The 19622-nt window shown below is 32.5% G+C and overlaps 2 protein-coding genes across 4 annotated transcripts in view; both read left to right on the forward strand.

Moving 5' to 3' along the window:
- Positions 1–19622, forward strand: part of LOC111055791 — a 356789-nt gene that overhangs the window by 169626 nt on the left and 167541 nt on the right. The window lies entirely within an intron of this gene.
- LOC111048891 lies at positions 17451–18396 on the forward strand. Its single transcript, XM_039442391.1, has 3 exons — positions 17451–17567; positions 17798–18075; positions 18268–18396. Exons 1-3 carry the CDS (start codon positions 17458–17460, stop codon positions 18372–18374), a joined length of 495 nt encoding a protein of 164 aa, XP_039298325.1. The 5' UTR covers positions 17451–17457; the 3' UTR covers positions 18375–18396.

The raw sequence follows: 19622 nt of genomic DNA on the forward strand, positions 1-19622 counted from the left end.
TTTTCCACTTTCGAAAAACGTGAATAAAGTATTGGATTTCAAACTGAATAATTCTCAAGATAGGTTATTTACGTTATCAGATAAGAAGCTGTCATGAACATGCAATTTCAAGTGATTGAGACTTATCCAATGCTCGCTCAGATATTGATTGAATTGAGTGTTACTATCCTGAAGGTTGGATTTTATATTTTCCCTTGAACATTCAATGAGTTCACAGAAGTATCCAGAATAATGACGTATTTTTACTATTCAGGCATCTTCGACCTCCAACACTCACAGTCAAACTCTACATTTCGGATTTCTATGAGAATCTATTAATTGAGCAAGCTGGCCTGGAGAGTTCTAATTTTCCACTTGAGGCTCAAGTCAAATCAAATAATTTTTATTTTGCATCAAACAAATACAACATTTTATAGTACAAGCTTCTTCTCTTGAGTATAATAACATACTGTAATTTAAAACTAAAAAAGATATATAATAAGAGAAAAGGAAAAAAAACAAACTTATGATTTTCACAGAGCAAAATAAAATTCCTACTAACAAAAAAGAACAAAGTCTTTTGCCCGTTAGTAGGAGCTGACAACACTGCTAATTTTTAAAAATGTACTTTCACACACGCAGACATACACACTCTCACACATGCAAATGGGAATCAATTTGAGCTTTACCATACAATTCAATAATAAATAGTCACAACCAACAACTAATTCTTGATTAAACTATTCATTCCATGGTAATAAAACAAGGCTTAGATTGCTCAAGTATAGATGACATTATGAAGAGAAAAGCAAAAAATAATAAACACTAGCTTTAAAAATAACACACAGACTGTCAACAAGGAAAAATAAATTCCTCACTTTGAAGTAAGACATTACAACAACAGTATCACAGTACAGACAAAATTGTGAAAAAATTGCAATAATAATAATATCAAATTAAAGACAAGGTTGTATAAAAAAAACCTAATTAATGAGTACACAAAAATATTAAAGTTAATTAACCCCAATGACATGGTGTTTAATTATAGACAAAGTCGTAGAACTCATCAATGAGTACAACAAATAAAAAAATAAATTAATAAAGGTAAGAAATAAAAGTATTATAGTTCATTAAACATCATTAAATCTTCAAATGACAAACTCAAAAGCCATTACTTTACTTTCACTTTGAATTGTGTCAAAGAATTGATTCTCCTTATGTCAGTAGGGAGCAAGATGTAATATTTGCATCCTAAAAATACAAAACTCTTCTTATACCTGGTACAATAAGGTCTATAGTTTAAGGTCTAATAGTCAAGTCTATCGTTTGTATGTTCAATGATAACTTCCATCAATCTACTACAATTTTTCAAATTATCAACTTATTCTTTGAACCATTATAATACAAATCGTGTTCGTTGGACAATAAGATTTACCAACACCTTTTTTGGCGTGGATTGATTCAAATTCAAATTTATTCAAATTGAGTTTTATTCACAAATCCATTACAAATACAGTACAAGAATAAAATAATATAAAGAACTTGTGAATTTTCCCCACATAGACAGGTCTGTGTGTGGGGAAAGAGCTCTAGTGGAAAAAACTCGGTACTAAAAAGAAAGTAATAAATATTTACAATATAGCTTAAAAAATAAAAAGTTGAATAAATTTAGTGAAGAAAGTATATACAGAGTGGGTGAAAAGTCCGAGAACGGCTTAATATCTCATACACAAAGGTAATTTAACGGTTGGTGTGATTGGGGATCCTACTCAAATTGAAAATTCTACTTTACTATGACTTCAAAAATCTGGTCCGCCATATTGAATGCAACTTTGTTTTTTTAAATAGGAAGGTGGTCATGCGATACATGATTTCGATACGGAATTTCAAGAAAAAATTAATGACAAAGACCACATATCGATATCTCAAATCGTTTCGAAGATATTCACATAATTAATAAATACTATTCAAAGCAGAAAAGAGATAAAAAAGTCCGAGAACGGCTTAATATATCTAACATACACAAAGGTAATTTGATGGTGGGTGTGATCGGAGATCGTACTCAAATTGAAAATACTATTCCACTATGACTTTAAAAATCTGTTCCGCCATCTTGGACCGCCATATTGAATGGAACTTTTTTTTTTAATAGGGAGGTGGTCATGCGATACATGATCTTGAAACCAAATTTTAGGAGAAAATGAATGGTGGAAGTCACACATCGATATCTCAAACCGTTTAGAAGATATTCATATTATCAATCAATACCACTTAAGTATGTAATTCATTGCAGATTTGAATGGTATTGATTAATAATGTGAAGATCTTCTAAACGGTTTGAGATATCGATGTGCGGTTTTCACCGTTCATTTTGTCTTGAAATTCCGTATTGAATTCATGTATCGTATGACAACCTTCCTATTTAAAAAAAAAGTTGCATCCAATATGGCGGTCCAAGATGGCGGACCAGATTTTTGATGTCATAGTAAAATAGTATTTTCAATTTGAGTAGGATCTCCGATTACACCCACCATCAAATCACCTATGTGTATGATATATTAAGCCGTTATCGGACTTTTTTTCTCTCTTTTCTGCTTTGTATAGTATTGATTAATAATGTGAATATCTTCGGAGCGGTTTGAGATACCGATATGCGGTTTTCACCATTCATTTTTTCTTGAAATTCCTTATCGAAATCATGTATCGCATGACCACCTTCCTATTTAAAAAACAAAGTTGTATTCAATATGGCGGACCAGATGTTTGAAGTCATAGTAAAGTAGTATTATTTTCAATTTGAGTAGGATCTCCGATCACACCCACCATCAAATCACCTATGTGTATGATATATTAAGCCGTTCTCGGACTTTTTTCTCTCTTTTCTGCTTTGTATAGTATTGATTAATAATGTGAATATCTTCGGAACGGTTTGAGATATCGATATGCGGTTTTCACCATTCATTTTTTCTTGAAATTCCTTATCAAAATCATGTATCGCATGACCACTTTCTTATTTAAAAAACAAAGTTGTATTCAATATGGCGGACCAGATTTTTGAAGTCATAGTAAAGTAGTATTTTCAATTTTAGTAGGATCCCCAATCACACCCACCATCAAATCACCTTTGTGTATGAGATATTAAGCCGTTCTCGGACTTTTCACCCATCCTGCATGTATGAATTAAAGTAGCACAATATAGTGCTCGATATCATATTTCTACAGATATATTCGATAGTCACGAGGGAAAGATCATGTGGAAGTCATAATTATATGGAAGTAAATCTATTTTAGCCAGTGATTTCGCTATTCTAGCTGATTAGGGGCACCTTGAGCGAGTTTCCCAGGCCGGAGGACTCGCTACAGTATTATAATCGTATTATTAGTAAAGTATTATTAGTATAGTATTATTAGTAGTAGATTAGTATTGATGAATCTTATTATTTTTAATCTTAGGCCTCATTATGTGACACATAGCTTACTATTATGAAGAATTGAGTAATTTAATGAATTGTCAAACAATTGTATGTTATCGAATAGCTTGTTGCCTTGCTGATACAGATTTGCTCTTTATACATTTTACAACCACCTCTGATCACATATCATGAGACACAGACAAATATAGTGGAGGGGGGAGGCAATTTTCCCAGAGCTGGACAACTTTCCACCCCACCAAACGCTCTGTGATCGGAGCTTTGGGTAATATTGTAGAGTTATAGCTATACGCCAAGAAACATGGCCAATCCAATTGGTCACTCAAGCCAAGTGCTAGTTGTGTAACGTTATTCCTTGTTTTTATTAGCTAGCTAACGGCAATATTCCAGTATTTATATTAATCAGAATATTTTTGGGCAATTCTGTATCTAGCACAAGCAAATTTTGCATGCAAAATTCTTCTCTTATGTATCCAAACAACATATTAAATCAGAACTAAAACACTCCTTTTTCATGTCTATATTGACTGTGCAATTGTTTAAATGTATTGCATGATACATAATACATACGTAAAATAAATGCATTAGACCTTCAATAATTGCTGTTCGGAGATTAGCATGATGAGGTGAAAATTTCACATGGGTTAGAGTTTCATTACGTATAGAACTAATCATGTGTAATATTTTCATCTTGTCTTTGCTTTGACTTTCTTCACTTCACTACGTCTTTCTTCACTTCAATTAGCTTATTAGACATTAATTCAGGTGAATTGTCCTTATAATTTTACTTGATTCTTCCATATAACTTGGCTATACGTCCGTGAAGTACAAACAATTTTTCTCAAGAATTTCATTTCTATTTCCTATGTATATCAGTTACCAAATTATTTTTACTGTATCCAATCTGCCTTATTGTTATAGTCTGTGGTGCGAATGTCTCTTGAAGCATGATTATATCAATATTATGCACATTATACCAAATAAAATATTGTTATGTAACTCATTGGGCACGGTCTGGATGCACGAAAAAGTGGTAAATTGTTCTAATTCCAGTGTTCCATCACGTGACTAGTGCAAGATGTTCCCATGGAGCGCCATTTGACGTTCGTTGGTTCAAGCTTTTGACGCGCATTTATGAAGTTGATTTACACCAAAATGTGTCGTTTACTAGCTGCGTAAATGAACAAAGGCTGTTTTACAAACTTACCGTCTAGAAAAGTGTGCATTTCTTTCATTCCATTACTTCAATTCCAAACATTACTCCCATTCCATTACATTCCAAACTTTCTATAGAGAAATATTCATTTAACAAATGGTTATCAAACATCATTTTGTTGGTTATGGCTATGCTATGGTAAACAAACAAGCTATCAGCGCATGCGCAGAGAAGCAAGCTGACTACAATTCAATCAACCAATGAGAGCTCTGAAAATTTGAACTGTCACAATTTACCAGGCTTCGACTGTGGGCAGGACTTTGGAACTGGATCTAGTTTCTGGTACAGAATCTGTCAAAATTCTTCCCATGGGACGCGGAATTTTCAACTGGTAAACTGTGAATCGGACAATTTACCAAATTCCATGTTCCCAGAACGGGCTCATTGAATCACAACAAATTTAATTATTCATCAGTTGAAACTGGAAACTTGGTCAGATTAAATTGAACACCTTATTATAAGTGAGAATATTTATATTGTTTGGATAGACGTAATATTTTAAGATTTAGCATGAAATTCTGAAGTTTGTTTAATTTCTGTATAAGTTGTTTTTGTTTTATTATTCTTCTTTATTATTTTGTGTGGAGTGCGGTTTTGGACAGTGTGCCTGTCGCATCCACACTGATTGAATACATTCACTACAATGTATCTTTTTTCCAATAAATTGAAATGAATTGAAATGCTATCAGTGAGTATAGAATGTAACATACTATAAGTTACTATAGAATGTTACATTCCATAGAATGTAATGTAATTTAAAAAACTAATGTAATGTAATGAATGTAATGTTATATTCTATACTCACTGGCTGCTATCGAAGATAGAACCCTTATAAAGAGGCGGATTCAGCATTTTAGGAGTGGAATGTAAATCGAAAACAATAGCAAATATAAATAATGCATATCTTGGCTCCCACACAAAATACACGGAGCGAGTTGAGGAAATCTAATTGCAAATAACAGAGAGGAACTAAGGTAGTTTTAGACAAAAAGAAGAGATGATGATGAAGATACAACAGAGATGAACAAAATTGTTTTCAGTCGATGATTGATTGATAGACAGTACATAATATAAGTTGAGCATATAGCGATTTTAGCAATACAGTAGAGCTACTTTCGGAAATATGTAGTGTAGACTATTGACTAATGCATCTTTTAAACAAACATTCTTTATTGATTCATACAATAAGTGCATCATCAAAATGATAGGGAGAGAAAAAAAACAGATAACCTTGTGCTATTCCTCTCCCAAATTTAGATAAGGTTACACATAGTTTTTCATTTTTTAATATTAGTTTTTTTTTAACATAAGTAGTTGGAAAATGTTGCTAATGACCTTTGGTTATATTATTATGACTGCCTATGGCGATGTTTAAATGAGAAATATTTGTTTGTATTCTTCTTTGATTAGCACAAGGTTATCTTTATTTTTTCTCTCCCTATCATTTTGATGATGTACTTATTGTATGAATCAATAAAGATTGTTCCTTTAAAAGATGCATTAGTCAATACATATTTCCAAGAGTAGCTCTAGTGTATTGCTAGAGTCGCTATGCTTAACTTATACAAACTTACATTGAATTTAAGTTACATTATACTTACATTGTTATATTTTTGAGCCATACCATTTGATAAATTTGGCTAATAACTTAATATCTTTGTTTGTTTTTTCTTGTAATATTATACTGTTGTTTATGAGAAACAATAAATTCCAAATTCTATTCTATTCTATTCTACAGTAGGTTAAGTCTTGTAGTTGTTCACTTCACAAAACTTTCAGTCCCTTATTATTTTCACAAAGTAGATTTAATTTAGATGATCTATATTTTAGTCCTCATACATCTTTTCCTAGTATTAACTAATCTGTCTATTTTGCATAATTATTTACTAAAATTAAATATTAATGTGTATTTCACATTATTCATGCTCTGTTTTTCTTCTCAATGAGAAACGCTGATCATTTATATCAAATTAGGAAAGTCTGTTATTTCTTACGGTCACTAAGCATTTGAGGATAACTGGAAACACAAATGTTTTCCTTGTTCGATTTCATTGTTCTAGATTTTTGTCAGCATCAAAGTCAAAGATACATCCACATCAAAAGATCGATTCATCCACATCAAAAGATCGAAAATATTGAATGCTGTGAGAGTTCTTTCCAATGAATACTGTCGTATCCATTCAAGTGTAGCACACTTTGAAAACTAAAATCCCTCAAACTTCTTTTCCCTTTTCTTCTGGAGAAAATCGTCGCCTTCATTATTTTGAATGGATGATATGAACCGTTTAAATTGAAAGGACAAATTAATCAAGGTGCATTAACTCAACTTATTCTTGACTTGTTGATCAAACATCCGATTTCTATTGAATTTAGAAGGTTGGCTGCAGAGTCAGAATAATCAGATTTTTGAAATAGAAATATTCTTTTGAGTGCAAAAAGGAGAGATATCTGAAAAATATAGCAGGACAGAGATTTTGGAATGATGTGCTACCCTTATTCAACAATCGTTGGCCTTTGTTCAATCCTTAATCTTTGTTGATTTACTTTCAACAAAGATTAAGGATTGAATAAAGGCCAAAGACTTCTATGTTCATCTAGATACCTTGAACCAATGTTTTTCTCATTGAGACTTTTGCAAAATCATTGCCAGTCTCTGTAGCCGTAATACTGGATTCATTTTCTCATGTGGATTGCATTAAAATGAGATTATTGTGGATAAATCATTTGAAAAACAATACACAGAGTGAGTCATATGTATGGGAACCCTTCAATAAGTTGAAGACTGTTGTAGATATAAAACTGTAACTCTCAGGATGAATTATTGGTCGAATACTACACCTTTTGACGTACAACTGAATTTCAACCCCTCATAAAGCGGTGACTTAGGGGTTGTAACTCGAATATTTTGAATGTAAACACCCATTGTGTGGTACATCATTTCAAAGGCCATTTTAAAACAAGAAAGATGACATCAATTAAAATGTTCTATGATATTTGTATGCAAAATGGCGGCTGATTGAAGTTTTAGTTTCTAAGGAAATGAGGGGTTGTAACTGAAATATTTCAAATGTTAACACCCATTGTGAGATACATCATTTCGAAGGCCTTTCTAGAACAAAAAAGTTGACATCAATAGAAATGTTCTATGATACTTTTATCAAAAATGGCGGCTGATGGAACTTTATCAATTATTCCTTTAAAAACTGAAACTTCAATCAGCCGCCATTTTGGATAAAAGTATTATAAAAATTTTCTATTGATGTCATCTTTCTCGTTTCGAAAACACCTTTAAAATGATGTATCACACAATGGGTTTTTACATTCAAAATATTTGAGTTACAACCCCTCATTTCTTTAAAAACTAAAACTTCAATCAGTCATCATTTTGGATACAAATATCATAGAACATTCTTATCGATGCCATCTTTCCTGTTTTGAAAAGGCCTTTGAAATGATTTGGTGTTTACATTCAAAATATTAGAGTCACAACCCCTAAGTCACCGCTTTGTGAGGGGTTGAAATTCAGTTGTACATCAAAAGGTTGATAATTTGATCAATAACTTATCCTGAAAGTTGCAGTATCATATCTACAACAGTCTTCAACTTATTGAAGGGTTCCAATACATAAGACTTACTCTGTATATTGTCGAATGGATAATAAAATGCTGGAAAGGTTAGTCATGTTGACTATAATAAATTATTTTGACTAGAGGCGTTTTATTAGAGGCGTTGCACTTTTCAGTCTCCTAGCACTACCTGGTCGAGTGAATGCATCCCGCCAATATGCATGCAATTTTGTTCATCTCATCAATCAGTCACCCAATAATGCCAATACTCTCTTCGATTCGCACTCACCATTGAACTATAGTGATGGAATTACTTCCACTTTTATTCTTGAAGGAATAACCAGAATTACTCTCTTCACTGGCTTTTGAAAAAACCTTCCTTGAAAAAAATTTCCATTATTCTTTGCAAATTCAAGCAGTTTGTACAAACAATGTTCTGTCAAACCATGTATTATTGATTCTCTATTGATTATTTATAGAGAATCTATAATATATTCTTTGTAGAGAATCTTTATTGATTATTGAGGTAGAATTGACAAAGTTGTCGTTCTTTTTTCAACCCTTATGAATGCTGATAGAGACATTCCACTTCAGATTTTCAATGAATATTATTGATAAAAATAGGATTTGCAAAAAAACTACGATTTTGAACTCTATGAGAGTTATTTTAGAAATGTCTAGGAAACCCGGCGAAGTAGCTTTTCTTTTATATTCACTGTAATACACTCAATCTTGACTGGACTACAGTTTAAATGTATTGTATGAAGCATAATACGTAGAATAAGTGCACGAGCTTTCACTGATTTCTGCTTGGATGAGAAGCTATCCATGATAGGATTGGATTGATTACATCGGTTACAGACATCTTTGATGTAATCTATAACGGATCTAATCAGCTAATCCTGTCTATGCTTGACTACTGGCTGCATCTCCCTTCACTTCAATAAGCTCAGGTAGGCAATAACTCATAAGTGAATTTTCTTTATAGTTTTTGAGTCAAGTCTGTTTTTTGTTGTCTAATTTGAGACAATCGCTCGGGAACTTCGTGTTCAACTGGCGATCCATAAGGCATGTGTCCTAATGTAAAACAGGTCTAAAAGTTGAAGTCCTAGTTTTTGTATTCTGTAAATTGTAAGGTTTAAATTCAAGAGTTGATCAAATATCCAGAAATTTTCCTCTAAGACTGCTAAAGTCAAAACTAGTTTACTGTTACGGAAGATTGTAGAATGATTTTGAGAAAGATGAATCTGTTCAGATTATAGATCAACACCAGTTTATTTCTATTATTGAAATACAACTAGCAATAATTTTAAGACTAATCTTTGTTTAGGAATGACTAATTGTAAACGGTTGTATAGTGAGGTCCACGTTATAATGCTAGTGGAGAAAGATAGAGAACAACGTTGCCGATCCTCTGTCTTGTCATTGCCTTCTATATAGACGGTAGCTGATACGGGTTATTGATGTAATATTAACTGTTCATTCTCATTTAAAATAATCAATTATGTTTTATTAAGCAAGAAATAATATTTTTCAATAATTTCATAATGAATTTTCATAATTAAGATGAACTATTTTGTTGATTAATTATTATTCTACATTGTGGAAAGACAATCTGGCAACAGGAAAAAGCGAGAAAGAGATAGCGCTATCAGCTTTGTTGAATGATAGACAAGGATAGCAATACCGCAATTGAACATCAAACACTGCCATTATAACTTGGGCCTCACTATAGAAAAATTTATTAACGTGTTCCAACATGAAAATGTTTGGCTTTTTTGATATTTTAATAGCATGTATTCAGTCAGTTCAGGATTGAATTAACAGCTCTCTAACTTCTCCAACAGAGACCACGTATTGAAACTGATGATACTAACATTATGATATCTATGAAGATTGGAAACCGTCCATACCATTTCTCAAAGATGACATGGGAAAGCTCTCAGCTAATATGATGCGAGAATGCATTTGGTCTGATCAGCTGAATGCAAGCCTCAACATTCGAGCCTGAAATTCCGAGTGTGTGCAGAACAACACATTCCGTCAAAGTGCATTGATAGATGGAGACCAATTCTCATCAATTCAGTTTATTATTATTAGTGTTTGCCATAGATTTCGTCAGAGCTGGCAATGTAAGATGTATTGAGTAAATATCAAATATCTTAGGTAGTGATAACAACCAGAAATAGATTCAGAAAAATCGGGCGGTGATACGAAAATTATGTTTCTTTTTGATTGAAGATGATTTGATAAAAATAATATTATATTATACAGTGAATGTCATTTTCTGTGATATTCAGTAATCGATATAGCAACTAGAATAGTAGGCCTACTTGGGCATTGTGATTTCCACACTCATGCAGAGGGGTCCAAAAAATGTATACACACTTTGACCAGTGAATATCATAGGTACACACTGGCATTCTGTTCAGACCGCCGTAGGTAGCTTGAACGAAATTTTTTGAAAGTCGTGTTGATCAAAATCTGTACATTTTAAACAGGGGTACGCTTGGCATTTTTGTTAAGAATTTTATTTGTATTTCTGAGATCTATCAGTTACAAAATTATTTGTACTGTATCCAATCCGACTTATTGTTATAGTTTGTGATGCGAATGTCTCTTGAAACATGATAATATCATTATCATTAACATTTCACCAATTCAAATATTATTATGTTACCCATTGAATCACAACATTTTCAATAATTATTTTTCAGTTAAAAGTCAAGCAATTGATATTACCATTTATTATTGAGAATGAGGTTGTTTCTTTTTCAATTTTCATCAAACGTTTTTGCTGGTAAAAGACGTTCCGCTTCAGATTTTTTTATGAATAATAATTGGTAAATAAACTACGATTTTGAACTCTATGATCGGAAGAGTTATTTTAGAATTGCCTAGGAGACCCATTTTTTTAGTCACATTTCTTTTATATTCACTGTACTACGTTTAATTTTTACTTGACTATAGTGTACCTGTAGTGCATGATGCATAATACTTGAAATAAGTGAATGAGACCTTCAATGATAGCTGCTTGGAGATAAGCATGATAAGGTGGAAAGAACTGCTAGTCGATTGATACCATTATGAGTATTCAGTCACCTTGCAATTCTAACATCTTGTCTTTGCATGACTACTGAGACTCTCTTCACTTCAATTAGCTAAGGGAGACATTATCTCATAAGTGAATGTCCTTATAATTTCACATGTTTCTTCTATATAACTTGGTTATACGTCCGTTAAGTGCAAACCATCTATCTTAATAGTTTTATTCGCATTTTTCAGGTCTATCAGTTACCAATTTTTTTAACTGTATCCAGTCTGCCTTATTATTATAGTCTGTGGTGCGAATGTCTCTTGAACATTTGATGTACATTTTATCAAATCAGATATTGTTATGTTATTCATCGATCACAAATACAGCAAACCCTTTCCACCACTCGGCGCCAAGTTTCTGCTTGAGTATGCTTAGGCTATTCATGTGCAATAAATGGAGTGTTTGTATATTGCAGCTGTCAAAAGTGATCAATTAAAAAAATATATTTTATATTTGATAAGTGTCAAAGGTACTCTTACCTGATTCCTTGCAATGTTATTTTAGCTGTTTTGAATAAATTTTAATGTTACAAGAAATTATCTCTTTTCTGTATAGGGCTACTTGTAATATAAATATGAAGAAAATAAAAATGTCAGTACCCTTTTTACAAAATATTTTATCAAAAGATGTTATGATATCACTTGAAAATGGCATAAATGTCCGAAACATGTTGTGATAAAATATTTTAAAAAAAGGGTACTGAGATTTTTATTTTCTTTATATTTATGTTACAAGAAATCTATTATATTGACCAAGCGGTTGACTAGAGTGATGGTGTATAACTTCTCACATGGGCATGAAACTGATGGAAATTCCTCGAATTGCGTGTGGGCACTACAATTCCAATTCCATTTATGACCAACTTTCAGGTGTTCTTGAAGACATTTCTGCAGAAATATATCATAAAACTTCTCTTTTCGCATTCCAGAGTTTCCAGGTAAACTTCTCAACAAAACAAAATAGATCGTAAAATAACGAGCTCATATTGTGATTGCTGTTCATAAACCAAACCAGTGCTAAGAGAAAATAGTTTGAAAAAATAGAAAAATTCATAAAAATCCTATATTCGTGATGGAACTATAGTGTCTGCTAATTATTGGCTTGAATAAATTTGGTTCATCAAACTGTATTATAGTATTATACTAGCAGGAAACCCGTGCTCCGCAAGGATCTTTTTTAAAACTTGACCTATTGAAATCTTGAAGAAAATAGGCCTATAACCATCATCGATTAATTAAGAATATATATGCAAAATTTCTATTTGATCAGTCCAGTAATTCAGAGGTGATGATGCGTCAAACATAATTTTCCTACGTTAGCCTTTTTTAGCCAGTTCTTTCCTTTATTGTAGTATAGATTATTCCTCGTTACTCTGGTTACTTATTACTAGAGCCTTCAAAAGCTGTCTTCTATTATTATTGGAATGCATAGACTCTTGAATTTCACTGAAGTTCAAACCAGACAATATGGAATATTTCTCTTCCTGAACTTATCCGCAATATGGCTCCATGAGGCCAGCGATTCAGAATAATTTTAGTGAATCAGAAGCCTCCTCAATACTATAATCATAGAGAAACCATAGCGTAAGTAGATATCCCATGGTGTAGGGCTTTTATGTCGCAACTTTTACTGTTATCTCAAGCCGATTACTGTTGATTATTGTCGATTTTTACTGTTTTGTTGGGGTGAGAGTGTATGAACGGCACAATATGAGAGATACCAGTGTCACACAGCTTCACGGGAAAGAATTACATGAACTATCGGCTTTAGATAACAGTAAAAGTTGCGACATAAACGCCCTATACCATGGGATATCTACTTATGCTATTGTTTCTCTATGCTATAATATTCTCAATAACATTGAATGGAAGATCATTCTCTGGCCAGTATGTTTAGGACCTAGGTTGGTTCAGACACTCTCTCTTCATCTCACCCGGTGTGTTACTATCAGTACTGCGTTACTCTGTTATTATCAGTATTTGTCCATACATTCTTCTGTAATGTAAACACATTAAGAAAACGTATACACACTCCTACTGATGAAATTTTTGAAGAATTCAATGTTTTAAGTATAAGGCAAATTTATGTAGGAAATATATTGTTATACATGTACAAAAATCATAAAGATATGTTCAAGAAAATTGAGCCCAGCTATCGAACTCGTTCGTCAGAAGCAATAGGAATCCAAGTTCCAAGGCTAGTCAAAACTCATTCCACTACTAATACTTATTATATAGCACACACTCTGTATAGAAATCTGCCTGAAAATCTACGTAATACCGAAGGTAAATCCAAATATATTTATAAAAAAAATGTTAATGACTGGTTAAAGGAGATTGGGAGGACAAATATAGAAGTGATAATTCATTCATTGTATAGATAAAGCAAATGTCGTGTAATGATAGTCCAAATTTAACTCTAAATGTTCACATCTTTTATACTTAAAATCCTCTAAACTTCAAATTTTCTCTGATATTAATACCTGGTTTACCCAAGAATGTGATAGATGCAAGTATGGGGACAGTCCGACGTTAGCCAATCATCGCCAAGACCCTTTTCCACACACAGGCTTTGCCTTTGTGGAGAGTTTTCATGAAGTTCTTTAAAATATAATCTTGTATTTTCTGGAGCTACGATATAATAGCAACTTTTAGTTATAATGATTAATTTTTCAGTTCAACTGTAAGTTTTATTTATGATTGTTTGGTTGCAGAAGATGTTACGTTGTTGTATAATATGAATATTTGTACCCTGAAATCATGATAATAAAAACCAATTTGATTTGATTTGTAAAAACAGCACAAGGATATAATCTATAATAAGTTGTCACTTGTCAGGGCATCTCACTATGGAGAAAAACTTTCTGTATTTGTTGTGAGAATATTCCCATGTTTCAGCATTCTGGAAAAATTCGAGTCCAATTGTGATTATCTTTCTCAAGTTTTGAGAAGAACTTCTCAGCTAGAAAGTGGAAACGCGTTTTAGCGAAAAGGCTCACACCTCCTCAACTCTGTCTCACTCTATTATCGGGTCCATCGTTCGTCGTTCCTTCTTGCAACTCATTCTGCCTTCTATCTTAGGTAATATCCCCGGCGCTTCAGCGAAATGAAGTATAATATACACGAGAAAGAAAGGAACGAAGTCTCCACTTCTAGGTAGATTTCTCAAGATTTACAGATGTGTTTACATTTCAAGCTGTTACATAACGAACAATAGCTACTCGTGTATCGCGGAAGAGATTAGACGTTTTCTCAGTGAGTGGAAAGTGGAAATGATGTGACCCAAATGCTCAACGATGTAATACGGAATAGATTTTTTATAACGTTATAACCACTGTACTTTCATGAGGTTATTATTGTTACGATCCTGATAGGGTAGTATAACACTGTAACATCCCCAAGCTACAGTGGGTAGCAGATGGGGGAAAGGAAAATAAGAAGTTTCACAGTAACAATATAAGTGCCTCAATGGCCCGTGGAACGAGTATCGGAAACAAATGTATGTGCTCACTATTAATGTTTCTTGTATCGATGAAACAGAACGATTTAATTGATTTGCTGTCAAAATCCATCAACCACATTCCACCTACATTGGATCACTCACTCGCTGAAAATCCTCTCAGAGACTATTGCTCACTTAAATGGCTTCTTAAGGAGAATATGTGGAGAATTAAACTAGCTTTAGCCGTGAAAAATCTAGATCCTTATTTGTGATGAACTTGAAGAGACAGGACGTGAAGTCATTGAAACCAAGTTCATGTTTACATCATCAGAGTACTAAATATCGTTCGAATGTACTCTATGCCAGACTGACGAGTATATACTTTTTGTAGATCTGCTTATCGAACATTCGTTAAGTGTTTGATTCAAGTTCTTATGGTAACTTTATTAGCATTAACTTTTCAAAGTTAATTTTGATTTCATGGGAGTACTAAATCTTGTTCAAATGCCAGACAGAGATTTTTATACTTTCTGTAAATCTGCTTATCGAGCGATGTGAATTCCTTAATACTTGATATTCTCCCACGTTCGCGCCGTGGTCGTCAGATTTTTCATCATAATGTAGAACTCAATTTTCTTATGGTTCCTGGTGTCGGTGTGGTGAGATTCTTTCCTCAAAGTATTCTTGTAAACTATAGTATGGTCTTGTTGTGAGGAACTTTTCAAGTGTTCGTTTTCATTTTTAATGGTAACTTGATTGAAAATGATTCAATGGTGTCGATGTGGTGAGATTCTTTCCTCAAAGTATTCTTGTAAACTATAGTATGGTCTTGTTGTGAGGAATTTTTCAAGTGTTCGTTTTCATTTTTAATGGTAACTTGATTGAAAATGATTCATAAAATGTATTTGCTATCCTTATATTATGTGAAGACAACATAATATATTCTTATCACATCTTGTTTTCTGTAAACATCAGAAAAATAATACGTCTGTAGACACTAATAAATAATATGATTCAGCATTCACTCCATGTAACCATAAAACTTATATTTCACGTGATCAAATAATGAAATAGTTCTTCATTTTTGTGAAAGAAACGCTCACAATAATTATGAGTTAGAAACATATGGTATTGAATACCACTATAAAAGATATTTGGTATAACTAGTGAGCCCCCGGGCTGGAGAGCTCGATCATGAACGATTGTACCAATTACAAATCTGAAACTATATATGAATCAATAAAACTCAAGAATATCCTTTCCATTAGCACTCCACTTTAAGAGAAAAAGAGAAAGTGTGTGTATAGAGGAGTGCAGGAATGATAGAATAATTGACTGCATTAATATGGGGGTTGCATTAACATTATTCTTCTCATTTTAGTAGGAGATGTATAAGCAATTTTGAAATGCTTTCAGCTCTACAAGATACCTGCACCATATTTATGCTTCCAGAATAAAAATTGGCGATTGATTCAATCCAATAACGGAGATTTTTGAAGACTTAATTCAACTTTCAGCAAGTGAATGAATGATTTACTTCTTCAATCTAATTACAATATTTAAAAATCAAGTTGGCGAACTTTAGAACACAACAAGTGATTCTAGAATTAATTCTGTAAACTTGAAGAAAGTGAATCATTCATTTTTTTCTAACAGTTCATATTAGCATGAAATAATAGAGAATAATTTTTGAACAGACAATAATGAGAGCGATGCGTGTAGATGTGAAAAGAACTTGCCTTGACCTTCAACTAAGAATACCGTTCAGTAATGATAACAGTGATTTTGGAAGTATAATCTGTTGATTTATATCACCGAAAAATATAATTTTATAAAATTGATTTAATAATAAATTTGGCTACTGAATACTGTTCTAAAATATGATGAACTTGGCCTTTCAACTGCAACACCATTTAATGAATTGATGTTCATGAACATTCTATGAAATAAGTGAAAGCCTGAATAATTTATTGAACATGAGATTTTTGTTCCTGCAGAAGTATCGTGAATGAAAACATTATGCAAACACATATACATAAACATAGAAAGAAAATAAAAATCTCAGTACCCTTTTTGAATCATCAATGTTCGAAACATGTGTGATTATATAATTCAAAAAATGTACTGAGATTTTTATTTTCTTTCTATTTTTATGTATATGTGTATGAATAATGTTTTCATTCACGATACCTCTGCAGGAACAAAAAATCTCATGTTCAATTATTCAGGCTTTCACTTATTTCATAGAATGTTAACATCAATTCATTAAATGGTGTTGCAGTTGAAAGGCCAAGATTCAAGACTTAAAAATGGCATCAATGATCGAAACTTGTTGTGATTAAATAATTCAAAAAGGGTACTGAGATTTTTATTTTCTTTCTATTTTTATTACAAGTAGACCTATTCAGAAAAGAGATACATATACATAAATATTAATACAGTCATATTATTATCATGAGTTGATTTATTTGTAGTAAATAGGTACTGGATTATGTATCTTATTAACAGTGATAGAGAAGTAGCTACGATATGACAAATTGGAGGAGGAGCAAAACTCAAGCCTACGCTTCCTATTGGCCGACTCGTTCAGACTACCCATCGCTTCCCATTCGTCGACGATGGGAATAGCCAATCAGAAGCGACCACGGAGCTCTATAAAACCGTGTAACTGAGCAGGAACGTTCATTCTTACTTTGATTGTGGATGAGTAAAGAGGTAGAAAATAATATGGATGTTCTATTCAGCTCACTGTTTGTTATGAGACCTGGTTCACAACCTGAATTGGATTTTGATATACTAGGACAACTGCCGAATGAAATTGGATCAATGATATTGAGGTAATTATTTTTTTTTAATTAATCAGATTATTAGTTTCACAATAGCTTTAGAGCAATTTCACAATACCCTTTGAGCAATTATGTTACTATTTTTGTTATTATTAGCAATTTCAATATATTACTATGAATAAATAGGAGCAGTTCTATTCTCATATATAATTATTAAAGTTTGAATTTAGTTTTAATAAAGTTTGATTGGTTTCTGATATACTTTTGTTTCCATGTTACAGATATCTGGATGGCAAAAGTCTTTTAAAGGCAGCCACAGTTAGCAAGCGATGGAACAGCTTGTGCAGAGGAGACAAGAAACTGAGACAAAGAGGACGTCAACAACTCAGAATGATGAAGAAGAGGAAGAAGGAGCAGATCTATGGAACACTAAAAAGATCTTCCTATGTTCCCGTTGATGAAGTGCCAGCATTCAGGCCTAAAACCTCTAGGAATGTGGTTCGAAGTATTCAGAAGGACCTGAAACCTATTGAAGCACCAGCAATTCCACGCACAAATGGTAAGTTGAATCACTCTATTGGAAATATCTATCTTCAATTGAAAACCTAATCCAAGTTGAGGATTATGTCAAGGTCACATAATTTTGTCTAGATTAAAACAGTTCTTACTATCGTGAATAGGATCATAGTATATTTCTAATGTTATCAATATCATACAGAATGAACTAATATTTACTTTCTTTTTTTTACAGAAAATATATTGGAGGAATTGAAAATCAACTTGGAAAGCAGCGTGAAGATTCAGAGGCTTAAGAAATCACTTTCAAGTCAGCAGAAGAGAAGATTACTGCGACATTAAACAAATTATTTACGTTTTGTACAAATACTGTAATTCATTATTGTAAATGATGGATTATATTGTAAATAGTTCCATATCAAATAAATGGTATGTAATACGATATCATGGATTTTCTTTGGCTCAAACTTCCTCATATTGTAAATAGTTCTATATCAAATAAATTCTATATAATACGATATCAGGGTTATTCTTTTGCTCAAAGTACATCTGAATGAGCAATATTCAATTATTGATAAGATCTGTTTGGTTCAGGTCGTTCTCCATTTGCAAGTGATCCCCTAGAAATATATAGTATAGCCCGTATAATATTAGTTCCTCGATATGAGGTCAAACTAGCAATTTTATAGGCTTATACAGTCATATTATAAGATCACTCATGTGAGCTACTTTATTCATGTTAAAAACAATATGAAACTTGTAGTACCCGTTTATTAAACCATTTTAACTTGAAAATGGCTAGATTAGGTTGAAACAAGTCGTTTAGTTCTTTTAATAAAAGGGTACTACAAGTTTTATATTGTTTTTAATTAGTCATATTATATTTGGGCCAGTGAAACCAGATTTCTCTTGACCTGATTTTTCAAACTAATAATGCTCTTAAAAAAAGGTTTCTGCAAGAATTAGTCCAAACCAAATCACAAACTTTGGATGACATTGACATTAGGATTAAGGTCATGGCATTATACGATCCAATTCTAATACGAAATTATCTGTATTCATGTCCATTTATTTAAGATAGAGAAGCATCTAATGATGATATACTATGAATCATGGAATGATAATTATTTGAAAAAAGTTTATTCATAAGCCTAGTTTATGACCATTTCAATAACAGTACTCAACAGCCCGACTATGATTGGGCTGACAATATATCTACATCAAGACCCAGATATTGACAATTTGGACACATCAAAACTATTATTCTTATTTAGTCAATGATAAAACAAGCTGCATTTTACCAGCAATTCGGAGATTTTATACAGGCTTCTGCATTATTCAATGTTAATGATACATTCCAATTACTGAAGTCTGGTGATACAGTTCTCTTAAAAATATTGTTAGAACCATGATTGAGTTCAGTATTTATTAGACGAGAAACGTGAGGAGGTTTTCATTTTGCAAATCATTCAGAACCGCTACCCAATGTCACTCACCTTTAGTTACAGTTCAATGACAAGGTCAAGCTTCCTCTGTAACGTAACTGTATTCAGTTACAATACACGCCATGCAACTGACCTGGATGTTCCC

Source organism: Nilaparvata lugens, chromosome X (assembly GCF_014356525.2).
Source record: "Nilaparvata lugens isolate BPH chromosome X, ASM1435652v1, whole genome shotgun sequence".
Classification (NCBI taxonomy): Eukaryota; Metazoa; Arthropoda; class Insecta; order Hemiptera; family Delphacidae; genus Nilaparvata; species Nilaparvata lugens.